The sequence below is a fragment of the Phoca vitulina genome, unplaced genomic scaffold, assembly GCF_004348235.1.
Source record: "Phoca vitulina isolate PV1807 unplaced genomic scaffold, GSC_HSeal_1.0 scaffold85, whole genome shotgun sequence".
In the NCBI taxonomy this organism is placed as follows: Eukaryota; Metazoa; Chordata; class Mammalia; order Carnivora; family Phocidae; genus Phoca; species Phoca vitulina.
This window is the reverse complement of record NW_022589788.1, coordinates 2,210,557-2,229,738: the sequence shown is the minus strand read 5'-3', so window position 1 is coordinate 2,229,738 and position 19,182 is coordinate 2,210,557. Positions and strand designations below refer to the sequence as shown.

Below are 19,182 nucleotides of genomic sequence, written 5' to 3'. Positions count from 1 at the left end.
ATGCTCCGAGAAAAGTGCCAAGGGAACTCAAGAGAGAAAGCACGGTCTTTTTCACAAAATACACTGAAAGAACCGCCCTTTGGGGGGGTGGGGTGGGGAGATGACTCTTCACCCTCACGCTTTGTCATACACAAAAATTAACTCGGAATGGTAAACACTAAAGCTACGCAAGTTCCAGAAGAAACCATAGAAGAAAATCATGATCCTGGGGTAGGCAAACATTTCTTGGATTGAAGAGAGATAGAATGAAACAGAAAAAATGACACACTTGATTTCATAAAAATTTAAAAATTCTGCTCTTCCAAAGAAACCATTAAAAAAATAAAATGGCAAACCACAGATGGAAAGAAAACATTTACTTAGATTCAGAATATATAAAAAATTTACAACTCAATAACAAGATAATAGCCAAATTTCAAAAAACCGGCAAATATTGAATACATACTTTACAATAGAAGATACACAAATGGCCAATAAGTACATGAAAACACGATTACCTTTATGTTACCATGTTATCAGCGAATCAGCGAAATGCAAGTGAAAACCACAAGAAGCAGTGCCCTGCATCCACTACAAGGGCAAGGAGGGAAAGCCCCCGTGACATCGAGTGTTGGTGAGGAACTCGTGACCCCATTTCCCACATCTCCTCCTCTCTGGAGCACTCCTCCTCCTGTGAATTGTCCAGAGCTCCGTGGTCCAAAATGTCCCTACTTCCGTGATCTTTTTTCCTTAACTTTTACTTTGAAAACTTTCAAACCAATAGAAAAGCTGAAAGATTAATTCAATGAACAAACCCTCTTCACCTAGAGTCAACCACTAATATGCTGCCACCTTTGTGTGCACACACACGCACACTATGCACACATATGCTCACACATATACACACCACACACATGCACACTATACACACGCACATGCACACTACACACACGCACTCACACGTATGCATACTCCACAGACACGTGCACTCACACGTATGCATACTCCACACGCGCGCACACTCACACGTATGCATACTCCACACGCGTGCACACACGTGTGCACATACTCCACACGCGCAAGCACTCACACGTGTGCACATACTCCACACGCGCACACACTCCACACACGCACGCACTCACACGTATGCATACTCCACACACGCACACACTATACACACGCATATGCGCACTCCACACGTGCACTCACACGTACGCATACTCCACACACGCGCGCACTCACACGTACGCACATACTCCACACGCGCACACTCACACGTATGCATACTCCACACGCACACACTATACACACGCATATGCGCACTCCACACGCGCACTCACGTACGCGCATACTCCACGCGCGCGCTCACACGTACGCGCATACTCCACGCGCGCGCGCACACGTATGCATACTCCACACGCGCGTGCACGCACACGTATGCATACTCCACACGCGCGTGCACGCACACGTATGCATACTCAACACGCGCGCGCACTCACGTATGCATACTCTACACACGTGCACACATATGCATACTCCACATACGCACACACTATACACACGCATATGCGCACTCCACACGTGCACTCACACATACGCACATACTCCACACACACGCACTCGTACGCACATACTCCACACACACACGTGCACACATGTACGCATATACTCTACACACATGTGCACTCACACCCACGCATATACTCTACACACGCGTGCACTCACACCCACGCATATACTCTACACACGCGTGCACTCACACCCACGCATATACTCTACACGCGCGTGCACTCACACCCACGCATATACTCTACACACAAAGACACTCTGCACATACACACATATGCACTCTATGCACGCACACTTTTTGGCCTGTACCACCTGAGAGTACTCACCGGTGAAGACACTTGCCCCTAAGTAGTTCAGCAGGGGTCCCCTGAAAACTCCTCATCACCACAAAACAACAGGGCCCCTAGAACTCACATTCAAATTCCCTCCATTAACTCAATAGTGTTCTTTCTGGATGTTTTATCCCCCAGATCTGTGGAAGGCCCTTCCGTTTGGGTGTGTCTGACTACTTCCTAATCATCAGACTGGGGTCCGCCCTCCCACTTCCTCTTGAACCCACTCTAGGTCCCTCTGCCCTCACCACCCACCAGCCATCAAAAGGAGGACGAGGAGGAAGAGGAGATGGGAGAAGGGAGGAGGGAGGGGAGGAAACTCACTGGCTCACATACCCACTGGGGTAATGGACAATTTCTCACCTTCTGTCCACCTACACACCTGTTACCATCAGCAGCTAACTCAGGCCCCACCCCACCAAGTCTTGCCCAGCACAACTCAATCTTGGGTGCCCATGGGAGTTTCCCGGGGAGACTCTGAGAACACGAGAGCCCAGGATCCTAATTCCGAAGGTACCCAGCTGCCAGGTCTGGTGATGGGTTGGGTCACAGTCCTGGTCCCTGGAACAAGCTCCCTGGTGGCCCTGAGGCACACTCCTCAAGGACTCAGGGCCTGGCCTGGAGTGTGTTCCGTGGACGAGAGCATCGGCACCACCCAGGAGCCTGGCAGAAAAGCAGAGTCCCAGGCTTCCCCAGTGATCTGCTGGACAAGAACCTGATTTTAATAAGCTCGCCGGTGGATTTATATGTACACCGAAGAAGCACTGAAGCAGACAATCATTTTCTGTTCCTGACTCTTACAGCAGGTCATGTTCTTGAAGCATTCCCAATGTTTTCACCGGTCTGTCCCGACTAAATATAAGCATGTGGAGGGCAGAAAATGCATATTATTTTTCTTTGCATATCCCATGGCATATAGCGCAGAACAGACATTGAAAGGTGCCTACTGACACTGGATTTTCCAGCTGAATGCAATGGAGTGGCCCAACTAGGACCCCAGGCCTCACACAGCTCAGCCTTTCCACACTGAGCAGAGAGGAGCTGACCTCCGCCCTGCAGCCCTTGCTTTCTCTCCTCACCATGGGCCCTTGAGCCTTCCAGAAACTCTGCACTGAGGACTCAGCTCGGCAGAGGGGCGGCAAAGCTTCTATTCCCACATGTGTGCAAATGTCTGAGCAGGACAGTGCCCAGAAATCAAGGCTTAACCCTGAAAACTTTTTTGCAAAAAGGGGGTCACCCCCAGATACTTAATAAGTCTTTGTGAATGACAAAAAATAGGGTATTTCCAAGCAGTTTTGAAATGTTGCTCAGTAATTACTTCATTATCTAAGAATAACCAGAACCACATTTAACTTATAACGAAGTTAAGACATTGCAACATGTCTGGCTCTGGAAGCAATTTAAGGATGAGAGCCTAGCAGGAGGGACACAGCGTGACAAGAATGACCCTCAAGAGGAACCGTGTCAAAGAAACCGCACTTGGAAAGCAGTGGCTACTCTGAGCGCCTTCGGTCTGAGCACATTTTCCCTGCAGCACAGCGTCCACGAGAGGAAGGCCTGCCGGCAGCACAATCCACACGAGGCACGCGAGCAGGCCGCCTGGGCGCGGGCGGACGTACCTGGGGGTCTGCTGCACCTCTGCCCACCAGCGGTAGTCGGTGTGGCCGACGAGCAGCAGCAGCTGGCACCAGAGCAGCGCGAGCGCCGGGTGCGTGGGCAGCATGGAGCGCACGCGCGCATTCAGCCTCTCCAGGCCGTAGAAAGTGCCGTCAGCGTGGTCTGCCGCGAAGAGTCTCGAGGCAGCCGCCGTGATTCTCCGGAACATTCCTAGAAACCAACCAAAAGTGCAACTGAGAGGCAAACGTCAGGCTGCTCGTTGTGGCCGCAGGAAGATCTCCCACAAGAAGACACACCCTCAGCTCCTTCCCAGAGCCACACGTTCAGAGCCCAGATGCTAACATTCTTACTCTCCGGGCCTTCTCCCCACTGCCGGGAGCAAGCTGTCCAGGAGCTCCGCGGAGGAGCAGGTGGCCTGCACTCGGCGCCCCTGGGACGGCGAGGCCTCCACAGGGCCGGGCCGGGGGGCCGAGTCTGCTCTGGCAGGTGGGGCAGGACCCTCACCACACCCTACTCCTGCCACAACAAACAGCTCCTCGTGGGCCACAGCAAGTGCCCGGAGGAAGAGGGCATGAGCTGGGCCCGGTCCTCTGTGCCCTGCATTACTGTGTGGGCTCCCTGTGGGGCCAATGGCCCCGAGGGAAGAGGCAGGTGCTGCTGTGGAGGAATGGGGAGCCCGGCCACAGAGAAGAGGGAATGACAGACTATGGATATGGGGTTTTACTCAACAGAGGACAGCAAGCCGTGGTCGGAGCTGTGGCTCTACCATTTACTCGGCCCTCGCTGTACATTACCTGGGGTCTTAGTTTTCTCATTGCAAAACGGAATTAAGAGCAGTAGCTGCTCACAGGGCTGCAAAGGGATCACAGAGTAAAACCTGAGTGAAGGGCTCAGTATGGCACTGGGCAGAGCAAAGGACCACCAACCGGGGCTGCTGCCAGAGGGCTGCTAGGAAAGGTCGCATGGCCTCCAGAGGGGCCATGAGCAGAGAAGAAGTCAGACGGTTCACTGGGGCAGGGAGGAGTCCATAGTGACGCTGGGTTTGAACATCTCCCACGATGGTGCGGAGCATGTTGGCAAGAAAAAGCCAGAATCAAGCAGCTATGCCAGGTGACGAGTTCAATCATCAGGTGTGGGCAAGACACCAAGTCACACACTAGAAGGAGAATGGACATAAGAGCCCAAGGCAGCCACGTCAGTGGGGTGACCCAGACTCTGTAGACAATGTCGAGTCGTCTCTGCAGCAGTAACCAGGGGCAGGTCACAAAGGGGACAACCCTACTGAGCGAGAAGAGGGGGACAGAGACAGAGAAAGGGAGAAAGGCAGAGGGTAGAGTCAGAGAGAGAGACAGAGGGAGAGAGACAGCAGGAGAGAAAGAACAGAGATCAAGCATCGAAACCAGGACCAAGAATACTCAATGGAGAAAGGGCAGAGCATGGGAGTGGTGGGGATGCACACGCACTGGTGAAGGCTCTAGAAAGCCCCCTGGCCCACCCGGTGCCCTTGGCAGAAGGCTGACGGCACTGCTGATCCTGCCGTGATGCCTGCCTCTGCTGTCCATCACCTGGAACCTCCTGGCTGTCATCCCTACGGCTCTGCCCCCAGGGTCTGTCCTGCCCAACAGGCTGTTGCTGGGAAGCAGTCACCCACCAGGGTGAACGAGCCCCTGTATGGGGCGGGGGCTGCTAAGAGGTACACCAAAGAAACGCAAGCAAAGGGGATATAGGTTACTTTCAGTCCAAGGCAACAAAGCCTCTTCTACCTTCCCTGTCCTCCTCAACCAGCAAGGCCAGGGTGCTAATGCCCCGGACACCTGAGCCCCAGGAAGAAGAGAGGCCTGGTCTTGAACCTCCACATGCAGAAGAGCCAGCAGGGACCAGGAACACCCTCCCGCATGGGTACAGAAACAAGAACAGCCCCCCACTGTGGCAAGCCACCGAAATGCTGCTGTTCTTTGTTACAGTAGCTACGTGACCTTAATTAACACGTGGGGAGCGCGGGTACTGGGCCAGGACGGGACGAGGCGCTGGGCGGGGTCTCCCCTCCGTCTCCTGAGCAGCGACCACTGGCTGAGACAGAAAGAAGGCCAATGTCTGATGTGACTGGGAGGCAAGGGAAGCCCCAAGAGTTGAGACCTGGGAGAAGGGACAGGGCCCCGGGGCCAAGTGACAGTGACAAAGCACAGACAAGCACCTGAGCCAGGAAGGCTTGCCTTGCCCCGCCCTCCCGGAGCTGAAAGAGACGTGTGGCCAGGAGTGCTGGAAGCAGGGCTGGAGGCAGCGGCCCCACGTGACTGGACTCTCCGGGGCTGCAGGAAGGGCCCTGCAGACGTGAGCTGCTGCGTGTACCACTGGCATCCGGGCAGCAGCGTGGTGCGTGGTGTGTGAGAGCGAACAAAGGGCAAGACGAAACGGTCGGGTTTGCAATCTGTTTTACCACAGGACCTTCTGGAGCCTGAACTCTCCCTTCAGCAGAAAGGGGGACTATCTCATAGAGCTGCTCTAAGGACTGAGGGGGTGTACAAAGCGAACACCCCACCGTGAACACCCTGATTCCCAGCAGGGCGGCCATCCTCATCTTTGCCCAAGTGTGAATCTGAATCAAGGTCAATCTTATTGCTGCAGGAAGAACCGTTTTCGAAGGTCTCAATTTTCAGTGGAGGACTAGAATTCACTGCCTTTGTTTAAGCAAAGCATAAATAAAAATCACCAACTTGATATGCTAAATGCACCTCATTTATATAAAAGTACAAGATGATTTACTTAAACTCTGTCTCAAAATCAAACACAGTAATTCTGCCCCCTAGTATCTTTAGAAGAAATGCAGTCAAAATAAACAACATGGAAAAAGACACTTAGAAACACACACTTTATTTGCAAATATTGAACCAAATGACAGCATGCAAAGACACCGCAACAGAGCCCGCGTGCCCAGAGCCCTTTGGTAGAACGCACTGCCGCTCACATCCTGTCCTGTCTGATACAGCGGCCACTAGCCACAAGGGGCCATGCAAATTTAAGTCGATTAAAATTAAATAAAATTAAAAAGTATCTCCTTAATCCACACCAGCCACATTCCAAGTGCCCAAGAGCCCCATGTGGCTGGAAGCAACTGAACCACTGCAGACACAGAATGCTCCCCAATGCAGGAGGCTCTCGTGGACAGCGCTACCGTAGACTACACAATACCTCCCCTGAGTTTTGAGACAAGGAACAGGAGGAAGTGAGGGTGGTGAGTCAGGATACACCTGGAAGGCCACAGAACTCCACGTGACGCGCAAGAGGTCACTCTTGTCCAAAGAGGGAAGCAAGCAGCCCTTAGAGATGAACAGGTATCCTTCTGGTATCAGACGCAAACCAATCAATGGCCAAGTATCAGAATGACCAACATATTACAAATGACCTTATTATTCATGTAGCTTAATTCTTTTCTCAACTTTAAACTTATTACGTGTGTCAGTGAAGCATAAATCAGAAGCTCTTCAAAACAAAAATTCTTTCAATGTTACTAATGAGGAGGGCTTAAAACTCTTGAGTCCACTTGATAATTAAATTCTGGCCATGCCCCCGTCCAAGGGCAACAGCAGTTAAATGAAGCAGCCACGAAGACACCCTCTTCTCCGCGACCCCCACCCCTGCCCGCCTCCCCGGTCGCCCTCTGACCCTCGCCGATGTGCTCTCAGCGGCTGTCTGGCCGGAGCATAGCAACGTCTTGCCTTTGGGCCTTAGCTTAACATCGCCTCTCAGGGACCCTGTCCTCCCTCCCCCCATCCCCCCATCTGCCTATCGCTGTTCTACTTGCTCCCTTCACAGGGAACATCCAGACTCATGACTCCCTGCCTGTGCATCATCCTCCCCACTGGACTGCAAGCCCCACGAAGGCAAGAGCCACATCAGCCTTCCTGACCACATGGCACTGGAGCGGGCTGACCTGGTGCATCTTTGCCAAGTGAAGAAGGGCTGAAAATGAGAACTATCTCCTGCTCTGAAGGTACATACGTGGTGCATGTGTGTGTTTTAATTTGTATGAAAGTAGTATGTACACAACTCAAAAATCCAATAATAGAGAGAGGCTTCTGATTTTACAAATGCCCTGCCCCATCCCTCTTCAGGCAATTGTTGTCTTGTTTCTAGTTCTGACAGTTACCTCCAAAATTCGACTTGACATACTTTTATCACCTGCAGCAGACCATCTATTATTCATCTGCTCCTCTTGTCTTACTGTGAGGAAGTAGCCCTCGCTCCCTCTCAATGAATGCTGTCCAATCTCTCACCTGGCCCAGGTGGGCCAGAGCACCCAGGGCCTCACGCGCACGCACAGGACTCACGCCGGGGCTGAGACCAGAGGTGGCCAGGGGTCACCCTTCCTGCCATGGGGAAGAAGCCCACCAGAGAACAGAGCCAACATAGAAATCAGAGCTGAAACATGGAAATACTTGACAGGGCAACAGAATGAAAGTGCCTGAGGTGGTCATACCTAAAGAGAACAGTGACCTCTGTACTTCCAGGAACTCTAAGCTTTTCTTTCCTTGCTGTAGCACAGGATAGAGTCCTCCCCTGCAAATGAACCTGCTGGATTTGCCGGAGTCACGCTGAGTGACGGTTACAGACTCTACCCTATTAGAGAGGAGATGCACCTCACTCATGCTACCCATCAACTGAAGTTACATTTTTGGTTCTATTTGGTTAACTCTGTAGCCCCTATTTCCTGTTGTGTCAACTTCAGATACGACTGTATAACCCCAACAATGCAAATGCGCTTAGTGATCCTCCCATCCTTCCACCTGTTTCTCTACCTTCCACTCCCAAATTAAGTAGGTTAGTTTCCCTTTTATTTTTCTTGGAAATAAAAACATTTCATTCTGTTCTGAAACCAAAATTAAGTAAATAAGTCTTCAATGTTTTATTCACACAATGACTTTAAAATTGAAAAATCAAACAGCATTTATGATTATGTGAATATAGTTTCCAACAAAGCCAAGAAACGTAGAATAACATTTCTTTCTATAGGTCCTTGGTCATGACCCCTTAGCCACTTAAAGAAGCTATTTAAATTCAAGGGTTTCAATCACATTGATTGTTGAAAATCATGCCATACTTTGGTTTGCTTCATATTTGGACCATGACTTCCTTGTGGGTTTGTTTTTCCTAGAGATTAGAATTGCCTCTTGCTTTTCCTGCTAAAAGAAGAAAGATATAGCTATACCCTGTAACTAAAGTCTTCCAGCTTCTCACCCATTTAATCTAAGCCAAGGCATTCTTCTTGAAAACACTCATTCCTCTTAGAGAGCACCGACTATCCTAATATGGACTGGTTGTTTCCGATGCATGCTACAAGGCTGCCTTCTTGTAACTTCTCTCTTGGGTACCCTGTCCTTTTTAATTCACAATCACATGTAAAGGTACAAAAATATCTCGGACTTCCAAATCTTTAAGAGAGGAGGAAGCCCTCAGGTTTACTTTTTTTCACCAATAAAACATTTTTTTTTTTTAATTATATGACATTTTGGGTTTGTTTGGTTTTTTTTTAAGATTTTATTTATTTATTTGAGAGAGAGAGAGCACAAGCGGGGGGGTGGGGGGGAGGGCAAAGGAGGTTCCCCACTGAGCAGGAAGTCCAACGTGGGGCTTGATCCCAGAGCCCTGGGATCATGACCCGAGCCAAAGGCAAACGCTTAACCGACTAAGCCACCCAGGCGCCCCAACAAAACATTTTCAAATGCACATTAAGCACAGCAGAGCTTGCACTGGGCAGCAAAGTCCCTACCTCTGAGAGTGTACAGTACAGGACATGGAATACACAGATGCTCTACGAAGGTTAGTCTGAGGTGCCTACCAGACTTGAAGATGTGGATCAGACACATGAGCAGCGTGCCTAGTTCTTGACAATAGAAAGTATGTTGCTGTTCACTCATTTCCACTTTCAGCTGTTTTGTAACAATATCCTCCAAAAGAATGCCAACTAGTTGTAGTAGAAACCTTCAAAAAAAGGGAAAAATCCAATAGTCAATTAGGTGACTGTTATAGAGTACTTATATGAGGTATACTGTAAAAATACATATGGTAGACAGAGCTGAAGTAAAAATATAAATAAAGTTAAGTAAACAAAGTACAACATTTAATACCATCTCTTTGTATTAAATCACTTTCCCTCTCTGTGTATCACCTTCCTCACTTATGAGATGGCAGTAAACATATCACCTTCAGGACTGTTAGAAGGATAAAATGACATGTAGTGTTTCTTTAAAGCTTTGCAAACCATAAAGCATCACAGAAATACCAGACAACAATCCACTGTAGGAATTTAATGTATCATCCATTTTAGCCACCTGCTTAAATGTAGCAGAGGGAGCCAAAGGCTACCTGGTTGAACCTACAAACAAAAGGGTGTCGGGCAAGTTTACTGGATTTATCTCCACAAACACACAGGCACCTCACCAATGACCAATGACGGGGAGGCTAAACGGATGTTATGTGGGCCTGCCTGGAAGGAGCACATCCGCACAAACCACACTCATGGGACATCTCACCAGCTCTACCTTACTGAGTGCCCTGAATCCAGCAAAGGTGGACACACACTTGTCTAGGCAATAAGCATTTACTGGGCCTGACTTTTGATTACTGCCCTCAAGGAGCCTCCAAATAATTTGTGACGGTAGACATGATTTCATACCACAAGTACACCAAGGGGAACACTGTGGGAACAGTCACCCTGGCAGGAAGGAAGATTTTATTACTGACTGTGTTTAGAATGGCCAGTACACATGAGAATAAAAATGAGACTTTTAGTGGGTTTTCTTAGATTTTTAAACTCTTTGCAGGCAACACAACACACATCCTTACTGCTAGCACCTAGGTCAGGCCAGCCTTAGCCCCCACTGCCATGGTCAACCACTGTGTGGCCTTTAACGAGGATACGAGATGGGACGTGACAGAGCTGTAAGAGAGACATGAACCCAGGGCCACAGTTGAGGCAGATCGGGTAAAGAAAGTACATCCACACAGACTTCTTTACCCCACTTGCAGTGCTGAAGCAAGACCAGGAGTTATTGCAGACTTACCGATCGCAAAATGCTACAGCTTCCTGAAGGCCATGGGATATTTAAAGGCTTAGATAGAGAGCATACCTTGAAAATGTTTCCTCTGGCAAACTCTTGATTTGTCTCCCTTCGTTGTGTTCTTCCGGTGTTGAAGTACTGTCCCCATCTCTTAACCTATCAATTATTGGACAGGAGATTAAATATGGGGAGAAGGAGAGCTCCTGAATACGAGAAAGAACAATATCTTCAGTTGACTGGGAAATAAGAACCCTCAAAATGGCCAGGATTCCTGAGATCCACAGTTGAACAGTGCTCACAGATGCCTAAAAGAGAGAAAATACGGGATAGTTGAAGTAAAAAGAGAATTACATTTTTTCCTGATTGCTAGTTTCATGAATGAAAATTACTCCTATTTTACCATTCTATCAATAAAGCCAATAAATTATCACTGGTTCCAAAGTGTGGTCCCAGACAAGCAGCATCAATACCATCTGGGAACCTGTATAAAATGCAAATTCCCAGGCCCCACCATGACCCTGACAGTCCCCAGGTAACTCTGATGAACCACTGCACTGCACAGGCATGAACAGAAGGTGCCATCATGAGGCAAGACACTCACCATTGTATCTGGAGTGACAAACATACTCCGTAAAAGCATGTCCACGGGACGGAGGGAGGAAGGGGCCAGAATCTCAAATAAAGTATTTAACACTCCAAGGGCTTCATGAGAATCAATGTGCATCTGTTGCAATTAAACATCACAAATGTTTTCCCGTAAGTCAACAAACATGTTAACATTTCTACCTCAAGTTAGGTACCTCTAGGTCAAATGACCTTGACCATCCAAGCATTACCAGCCCTGCCTTTGAAAGCATCTTTAGCAGTGAACCAGGAAAACGGTTTTTAGAACACCATATCAGCTACATTTTTCCCATAAGGGAAATTTTTTCATTTAGATTTTTATTATATAAACAACATACATTTTCTGTAAAGGATTCAAATATTTAAAAGTATGGAAAAACCCACTGGAATCACAGCCCTCTGACATGATCACCATCCACACTCTGGGACCCTCTCTCATGCATCTCTTTTTTATACATACAGAATTTACCTAAATGGGATATCACACACAACTCTTTTCCTTTCTTCACTTTACCCGCACCCCATCCCTACTCAGCCAATTATGACAAATGTTAATAAACTGGTGTACCATTGACTTTTGAACAACACGGGGGTCAAAGGCAGCCACCCCCACAGAGCTGAACATCCGTGTATAACTTCTGACTTCCCCAAAATGATAGCCTACTGATGACCAGAAGCCTAACGGATAACAGAAACAGTTGATTGACACATATTTTGTACACGGATTACATACAGCATTCTTACAATACAGTAAACTAAAGAAAACAAAATGTCATTAAGAAAATCATAAGGAAGAGGAAATATACATACAAGACTATCCTGTATTTATAGAAAAACATCCTTGTTGTTCAAGGGTCAACTGTATTTCTAACTTTCTCCATGTTCCTATAATCCTATACCCAAACACACGTAGAGAGGTTTTTGTTTAAGTTGATTTGAAAAATCATGTTATGAATGTCTCTGCTTTTTTCCCTTAAAAATGGAATGGATAACTCCCAAGGCAACAGGTTTTAAAATCTAACGTTTTTAATGGATGCAAAATATTCCAAGCTAAGTGTCTCCCACCATGTGTTCAAGCACTGCCTTCGTGATGGGTACTGCTCATCACTAAGAGTGTGTCCATAGCCAGGGAACCTGTCTGCAGAGATGCACTGTTTCCAGGTGCCCATGTGAACACCACATGCACCGAGTCCACCTCAACGGTAGGAAACCATCCAGAGAGCTTCTGCACTCCCAAGCCTCCCACCCAGGCCTGCACCTGCCCCCCAGCTCTGCCTCTTCTGGGTCTTCAGGAGGAGTACACCAGGCCCACAGCCAGGGCCAGCCCCAGCCCCATGAGGGCAATCCCCTCTGCCTTCGCCCTCAGTATATGCACAGGCCCTAACCCCTCTTTCCACCTCTGGCTGCCACCCCACATCTACTCCTTCTCAGAGTCCGTTTCTTTCCTATTCCTCTCTCACCAACACACCTGAGCCAGGCTTCTACACCCTCCACCCACTCAAACCTCCCCAGTGGCCACCAGGCTGCCAAATGCAGGGTCAGCTCCCAGCTCATCTGCTCAGCCTGTGAGCAGCCGAAAGCTGACCCCTCTCTCCTCCAGGAAATGCCTTCCTTTCTTGGCTTCAACAATACCACCCCATCTGCTCTTCCTTCCCCACCTCCTCCATGGACTTGTCCTCACCTCTCTGGCCTCTAAGCTCAGAGCTCGGCCTTCCCCTCCTTCCCAACTACACAGGGTCCCCTGGTGACCTCTTCCCATCCTGGTGTTCACCTCCTGCTCAGCTCCACCTCGACAACCGCAGACTCGTACGCCCAAATGCCGGCCTCAGCCTCTCCAGAGTGCCTCCCAGGTAAGCCAGCTGCACACGCCCAGACCAGGATCCCTCCTCCTCATCTCCCCAACTCGGTAGACAGGAGGCCCATCACCCGCGAGCTTCCCCGCTCCCATCCACGTGAAGCTGAGAGCCAAGCTTACCAGTTCTGCTTCCACACCGTATTTAGCAGGTGGCTACTGCTCGCCACCTCACTCCCCACCCTGGTGCACGCAACCTCCACGCCGCAGGCAGGTGCCCCTGCTCGGCCCTCACTCCCACCCCGAGATTATCCTCAGCTCTCAAATCACACCATGCCACTCCTTTGTACCAAACCCTCTACAGGCTTCCCAAAGTCCTCCACACCGGCCCAAAAGGCCCTCCACGCCCCCCACGCCCCCCAGACCCTGGCTGCCCTCCCTACTCCCCATGGCCACTTTGCTCCCTGCACATGGCCTCTCGAAGTTCTCTGATCCCACTGGGCAGGCTCCCATACCTTAGGGTCTGCACTGCTGTGTTTTCTCTGCCTACAAAGCTCTTAACCCAGGTCAGGTTTAGGCAAATTGAGCAACGCAGCCCTGCCCGGCCACTCCCACCTCTCTTCTCTCCTTGGCCCACCCTACATTACCTGCTGCCATCTGGTGTTTCACACACGTCACTAAGTTACTTCTGTGGTCTGTCTCCTCCAGCCCCATCCAATGAAACTGTCACTCCTAGAGGGCAGGCTTTTCACTGGCTCTGTTCACATTCGTATTTACTGCTGGTACCGAAGAGGGCCCAGCACTACCTGTGCGTGGACCATGCACCTGCGCTTAGCCACCTGGTGGGCACCGTGCAGCGGTTCACACGGTTTCACTGGGGCAGGGATCAAGCTGGACATTTACCATGCCTTCCGGCCTTCCAGCTCCACCTTCCTTAGATTGTGTACACGACAAACGAGAGACTGGAATAAAGTTTTTGGAGTACTACTCTAAAAATATAGATCCACAGGCATGGAATCCGTGACCACGTTAAAACACCACATTCACCAATTTATTAAAACTGCCCTCTGTCAATGTCACCAGAAGTCAAGACTCCCTCCCTGTCAGGTGGCTGCTGGGTAACAAGTCCGTTAGGAAACCAGAATGGGGCTGAGGCGGTGAAGACAGTTAGGGCTACCGCATCATGTCTGCACATTTGCACCGACGGCCAAGAGTCACGGACACTGCCTATTACCCAGAGTACTTGCTTCCTCCACCAGGACAATCAAGATGAACAAACAGGTATCTGCTGACGCATCCAAAGCGCTTAAGACCCAGAGCTCTGCTGACCGCTGGTGAGTCTTCCTGGAGGGGCATCAGCGGCACTCCCCTGCCACCCTGGGACACCCCCAACACCCCATTTACAAAGGTGCTGCTGCACCTGCAACGGGCATCCTGTCCTCGGACACCCGGTGGCAGACATGGCTCAGAAACCCTGTGACTGAGTGGGCTCCATCCCACACGGCACAGCCAGATCACCTCGCTCCGCTGCAATTATGGAGACAACTGATCGCATCGCTTGATTACAGAAGTTCTGCTTAAATGATGGATCACGGCTGACAAGGGAAAACAAACAGCTCGAGATCAAGTAGCAACGCCTGACTGAGCAGAATGAGGGAGGCAGGGCAGCCAGGCGGGAAAGGACACGGCTCTGGACTCGGACCGCTGGCTCTGCCTTGGCCCCGGCCCTCTCCAGCCATGCACCTCTGGGTGGGCTTGGGCTCCGCTCTTGTGAAGCGGGAGACACAGCAACCTGAGAAGGTCACTGAGAATGAATGAAATCCCTGCCCTGTTGAGCGGCACTGATAAGGATCACAAATCGAATCTGTTACAACTCAGTGAAATGCCAATCCCAAGCGCCGCTTCCTGTAAGAACCTCTGCCACTTAGGAAGGTGTCCCAGGGACCCCACAGCAACAAGGCAGACGTGGGACAAACCTGCTGCTTGGCTAACATCGGGAGGATGACGTCGGCTATCTGCCGAGACAGTCGCTTCCACTTGTCTTCGTTCTCCTTGTGGCACTGCTGCAGGACCAGGATGAACATCTCCAACACCTGCAGGGGGTGGGGGGCAGGTCAGAGCTCCCAGCCGGTCGTGCTCCCAGAGCACATGTGCCCACCTGCTGCATTGACCCCAGCTCCGACTCCAGGATACAAACCCAGCGAGGGCCTGATGCCCCCAGCGCCACCCTGGCCCCGGGACACATGGGAAACCAGCAGAAGAAAATGCAAGGGGCACCCTCCAACAAGCACAGTCCTTGGGATCATGTGCCATCATTATACTTCTATGCTTCTACGGAGTTTACAAAATTTCACAATCAGAGAAAAGGCACAAAAAGAGAATCAAATTTATACTAACCTTTGGAAAAACGCAAACACAGCCCTGACTAGACTATTCTGCAGACGTCTCCTGACTTCCGTGTACGTTAATTTCAACCTGTGCTCTTTACAAAGCTCATCTCCTACCGAGTCGCGCTTACTCTCAGAAAAGTTACCCATGGTCCAGCACGAGTTTATGAGTGATCAGTTCTAAGCAGAGACAGCTAAAAGCCCGTTTTTGTAAATAAAGTTTTATTGGCACATGGCCATACCCGCCGTGAACACACTGGCTGGGACAGCTTTTGTCCACAGCAGCCGACCTGGGGTGTTGCAACTGATGCCCTAGAGCCTGCAAAACTGAAAATACTTACCACCTGCCTGTTGACAAAAGCGCCTGTCAGCCTGGCCTATTCACCACAAGCGCCGCAAAGACAGCCAAGCCAGTCCAAGCTACTCTGTAAGAAGCCCGCCCGCCTGCCCCCTCCACAGCCGCCCCTCTGCTCAGTGGGCTTGGCAGCGCTTCTCCCACAAGAGGGGGACCTGCACTCCATTCCGACTCTCCTCAGCAAAGGCTAGCCGACCCTCTCTGTCCTCTGAAGAAGCAGACGGAGAGCTCCCCAAGCCCATGTGGCTGACGGGCCACTCTCCAGGCCGCCCTCCAACCCAGTGTGCTTTGTACCTTTCATTGTAATTATGGGATTTAATTAAACAGTAAGCATTTAATTAAACATTATATAGATTAACCAAAATGAGTATGCACAAAAGAAAGTATTTCCACGAGAAAAACTGATGACTTTAAGATTCAAAGACAAACAGCTACCAAGAATTACAAAACAGTGAGGGCCAGGCAAGCGAGCAAGCTAAGAGTGGCCTCGCTGGAGAGGCCTGATGCTAGATCTCTGCGCTGAGGCCCCACCCCAATCAGCCTGAAATTGTGCTCCGCCTTACGGAAAACAAAACCACAGTTAGCACAAAGGAAAAGACCCTAGCCCTACTTCAGTATATGGTAAATAGATGCACAAAATAAAGTCTTTAGATTACTTCAGATGTAAGATTTTTTTAAAAAAAGATTTTAGTTATTTATTTGAGAGACAGACAGAGCACGAGATGGGGGAAGGGAAGAGGGAGAGGGACAGACTCCCCGCTGAGCGTGGAGCCCAATGTGAGGCTTGATCCCAGGACCCCGAGATCACGACCTGAGCCGAAGTCAGACGCTTCCCCGACTAAGCCACCCAGGTGCCCCTCAGATGGGAGATTTTTAAAATCATCTTTTAGAATTCTATCATTTTGATCAATGTCAATTAACTGATTTTTGGTAATTTTGGAGAAGAGGGTCTCCAACTTATTTACTTCCTTGAATGACCTTGTGACTGTGAGTCAGGTGGCAGGTGACCTCCCCATGTGGCTGTACAGCTTTAAAGACCAAACCTCGGCAAGCCTATCCCTCCCTGGCATCTCCCCAGACTGAGAGCTGGGGGCAGCACAAAGGATCACCCGCTAATTAGTGGACCGTGGGCCACAGGGCATTTCCTCCTGCCCCTGCAGAGACAACGGAGTGCCAGGGACCGCCCCACGCCTCCCTTACCTGATGGTACTGGATGAGTCTCAGCAGCATCGACACCACCACCTCTTTCTGGGTTTCAAGCTCTTTTCCTGCGTCGGCTTTATTGGTCCCTCTCAGGACAAAGAGGTCGTGGACTATCGGCTGCAGAGCTGGTATGGCTGTGGTGTAAAAAGGCAGGCTCAGAAGGCATCACAAACCGTTACACTGCAGACAGAGCTTAACACCTCCAAGACACGTCCAAAAAATAAGAAAACTCTAATCCGTGCACGGCTTATGATAAGGGATAAATTCGGGTTATCAGTGAGTGCTACGAATTATCAGTATGCCATCATGGAGGCCACGGGTCTCCCTCAGACACTTACTGATCATTTTGTGAAATCTTAAAAAAACAAAAACAAAAACTAGGGTGTTGTGATGTAACATCATTTCTGACAAAAGAGACACAAATCCAAAAGCCAAATTCAAACTAAAATCTTCCAACTAACTAAAGTAGCAACATCCTATTCTAATGCACACTCCACTTAAAGATTTACCTGAAAAGATGACAGTGTTCTTCAAAAGAAAACATGTAAAGTATTAGATTTCTATGCTGTTTTAATAATAACTCACCCTCGTTAGATAAAGCCTTTCCCCCAAGTCTTGTCTTTATCCAAAATAGCAGTCAAACTAGGTTCCTCAGTCTACCGCCACCGCTGGGACAAACCGTCTAAGAAACGTCTCTCATGGGGAAGGGTGTGGCCCAATCATGTCACTGATGTCACTGTAAGGCGCTGTCTGCCTAGTGGCACGCACATTCGGGCACACTCGGGCACACGCGCACACAGCATACTTGCTGAATGTTCTACAGGTGACCAAGTTTTCCACAGAAAGTACGAGGGTTTGGCTGCCCATTGATTTTCTACCCAAAGACCCTCTAATCGAGGGGGTTTTCGTCATCCTTCTATTTGACATTTGCACCAGGGACCCCAAACTCCGTATGTGTACAAGTGTGAACTTTTGCTGTGGTGTGAATCTCAGCCCTTGTGAGGCCCTGGCAAAGGCGACTCCAGAGACCGTGAGAATCAGATGGTGCTGAGTGTCTACCCCTCAACACGTTACCTGCTTTACCACAACCACATGGAACAGAGAACGCTGCACACCATAGCGCCCTCCTCTGGGGTCTGCAAAGGTCTTAGGATGTACCCTCACCAAGGTTCAAAAGCCTACTGATTCCTGACAACAGAGCCAGAGAGGAGTCAAGGGAAAATGCTGAAGATTTACAGTTTATTCTTCAAACCACAACCTCCTTGTGCAGGTGAGAGGAGGCTGCTTGAGGGCAGACCATTGTCTGTGCTCCTCAGTTAAGTCTCTACAAAGAACCAGGCAGCACAGAAGGTCCTGAACCGAGGCCAGACCACTCCTTCCCGGGCCAGTGCACAACACACCAAGTGTCCTTACAGAAGGTGGATTTTTCAGTTTCGTGTGTTTCACGTAATCAGACTAGAGTGTTTATGTGAGACTCTCTCTGCACCTCAGATCACCTTCCTGCTTCTTGTGTGTTTACCTTAGCAGACTGTAAGCTCCTGAGAGTAAAGGGGGGGCTCTCTCCCTTTTGTGGCCTCGCTAAGCCGTGCGCACGTGCACACACACGCACACACACGCACACGCACGCCTACGCACACATGCATACGCAGGCACGCTCGCACACGCATGTACACACACAGCTACAAAGCACGGAGCAGCCGTGGGCACAGTTAGAAGTTGGTGTAATGAAGACTAACACTGTCCAGCACATCATTACTGACGACCACAGGGGAAGGTTTGTCCCGTTACCATGTGTCACGGCCTTCCTCCCACTGGCCATGATGCCATCACAGAGCTGAATGATTTTAGGAATTCCAATGATCTGTTTTGAATGATAGCGTTCGTAAGATAGTAATACCAGGAAGAAAAAGATGTTTGGAATAATTGCCTCTGATTCCCTAGAAACAAAAACATCCATTTAGATACTTCCTTTTAAAATTAAGATACATAATCAATATAAACAACATGAAATTACTAATGATTCCGAACTGAGAGCAAAAGAGAAAAGGACAGAGCAAGGGGGCAGGGGGGGAAGTGGGGAGAGTGAGGGGCGGGAATGAGGGGAGGGAATGAGGGGAGAAAGGGGAGCGGAAGGAGGGGTGGATGGGGAGGGCTGAGGGAGAGCCCCCGGAAAGCACCCAACGGCACTGGATGCCCCAAGGCACAATCTTCTCAGTTCTCCTCCTGCCCCTTCTCTCTTCAGTTCGAAGAAATTGAGACTCAAAGG

At 49.7% G+C, this 19,182-nt stretch overlaps 2 protein-coding genes across 3 annotated transcripts in view; one reads left to right on the top strand and one right to left on the bottom strand.

The window, feature by feature from the left end:
* MFSD10 (major facilitator superfamily domain containing 10) overlaps positions 1-19,182 on the top strand; it is a 631,579-nt gene that overhangs the window by 402,492 nt on the left and 209,905 nt on the right. The window lies entirely within an intron of this gene.
* Positions 1-19,182, bottom strand: part of HTT (huntingtin) — a 140,015-nt gene that overhangs the window by 37,032 nt on the left and 83,801 nt on the right. For both annotated transcript variants that reach the window (XM_032395577.1, XM_032395579.1), the window contains exons 35-41: positions 18,705-18,853; positions 16,914-17,050; positions 14,948-15,064; positions 11,157-11,279; positions 10,625-10,860; positions 9,334-9,476; positions 3,500-3,707 (exon numbers count right to left, since the gene is read on the bottom strand). In XM_032395577.1, coding sequence (XP_032251468.1) covers positions 3,500-3,707; positions 9,334-9,476; positions 10,625-10,860; positions 11,157-11,279; positions 14,948-15,064; positions 16,914-17,050; positions 18,705-18,853 — 1,113 coding nt within the window. The remainder of the gene's footprint in view (positions 1-3,499; positions 3,708-9,333; positions 9,477-10,624; positions 10,861-11,156; positions 11,280-14,947; positions 15,065-16,913; positions 17,051-18,704; positions 18,854-19,182) is intronic.